At 32.8% G+C, this 1,679-nt stretch overlaps 1 protein-coding gene across 1 annotated transcript in view; it reads right to left on the bottom strand.

Moving 5' to 3' along the window:
• The window catches only part of NEK1 (NIMA-related kinase 1), a 207,687-nt gene that overhangs the window by 67,716 nt on the left and 138,292 nt on the right, over nucleotides 1–1,679 (bottom strand). The window contains exon 17 of the mRNA XM_012656992.1: nucleotides 1,066–1,197. Coding sequence (XP_012512446.1) covers nucleotides 1,066–1,197 — 132 coding nt within the window. The remainder of the gene's footprint in view (nucleotides 1–1,065; nucleotides 1,198–1,679) is intronic.

Here is a 1,679-nt window from a genome sequence, read left to right as displayed (position 1 = left end):
AAAGAACATTTTACCCAGTAAAGCAGTCAGGATTAGGAGTTGCTATAACCAGAGAGATGAACAGCTAGTTGAGACGTGAGACTGGGTACCAGGAAGGGAACCACACAGTGGTATCTAAAGTTGAGGTAACAATGTAGCACATGCAAAGACGTTATCAGAAAGAAAAAGAGAACAAACCTACTTGAAAAACAGTAGTTTCTTATATGAAGTTCTTGAGAGTGATCAAGAAACTTCTATCTTCCTACTCAGTCTTATTTTCAAGACAAACACAAAGGTTGTAAAAAAAAAAAAAAATTAGTGTACCAATTTTGTCCACAAAAACTTAATGAAACTCGACAAATACACAGCACGGACACTGGTTACCAGGAAAGGAGAAAGTGAGGTTAATGTGTCATCTGACTCAGCAGACACTTTCCCTTCTGCCTACTCAATTCTAGGCAGAAACTCCACATCGTGAGCCCTTTCTCTTAACTCCACAGCAGTCTTCACGCTTCAGATAGACGCTTGGAATATACTTCTAAATTTATACTTTTTATTTGTCCATATTTGTTTTACTATCTGCATGGCATGACAGAGATTTAGAAGTAGAAAGTAAAAGAAATAATTGATGAATTAACTGTAATCACATTGAGTCCTCTAACAATTGCTATGTCGCAAAATTTCAAATGAATGTAAACGTGTTGGGCTTAATTCCTAGAGTTAGTTACTTCAAGTACCAAAGAGACATTATTTTTTAAAAAGTCAACATCTGTTAATCATAAGGGTTTCCTATAAAAATGTTTGTTGCGTTATTTTCAGTACATTTCTATGTATTAATGTATATCAATATTCCTTTAAAGTAAAAAAAGACAATCATTTTAACATATTTTCATCTACCAGGTGGTCTTAGACATAAAACCTATGAGCAAAGATGCTCCAATATTCAGAGTAAACAAAAAACTGTTAAAAAGTAATTTTTCCCTAGAAAAACCTGAGGAAACATTAGAAATTAATGTAACTCATTAAATTTAATTTCTTTTCAAATAATCTTTTGCTTTGAAGAGTTCTAAATATTAGGAAACTTACCGCACCCACTTCCTTCAAAGCTGAAGTCACAGAAATAACAGATCTCATCTGTTGCTTTGATGGAGAGCCACCTGTTTCATGCTGTCCCAAAGGTGAAGAAACATCAGAACTCTTTACTCCTTTAGCCACCAACTAAAAGAAAAATAAATTAAATACATTGGGGATTTTATATTTGCATGAAGAAATAAAATGGTAGCTACAAGATCACTGTTTATTCACTCTATACACAAGCAGTTTTTTCATTCCTCAATTATTTATTGAGCAAGGCACTACACTAGGTGATGGGGACAGAGTAGTGAATAGAGAAAAAAACCCTCTGATCACAAATGTAAACATAATCATGTCATGTAATCCTAAATAACTTGCTTTCATTGCATCATCCATGCTTCATAAAATAATCATGAAAACCAAACTGTCTTTAAAAGATTCAATATCACTCTTCTCACTTTAATTTAAATCCATTATAATATTTGGTAGGAAGAAAACATATTTATTATTCTTACTCTTCTAATAGAAATGCTTCTGTAATTTCTCCAAGTTTGGGTACAATCTTCTTGAAGTTGGAGTATCAATCACCCAACACAAAAACTCTCATTATAAAAATGTCAACATAA

Source organism: Propithecus coquereli, unplaced genomic scaffold (genome assembly GCF_000956105.1).
Source record: "Propithecus coquereli isolate 6110/MARCELLA unplaced genomic scaffold, Pcoq_1.0 Scaffold53, whole genome shotgun sequence".
NCBI classification, from domain to species: Eukaryota; Metazoa; Chordata; class Mammalia; order Primates; family Indriidae; genus Propithecus; species Propithecus coquereli.
This window is presented reverse-complemented; position numbering and strand designations above follow the sequence as displayed.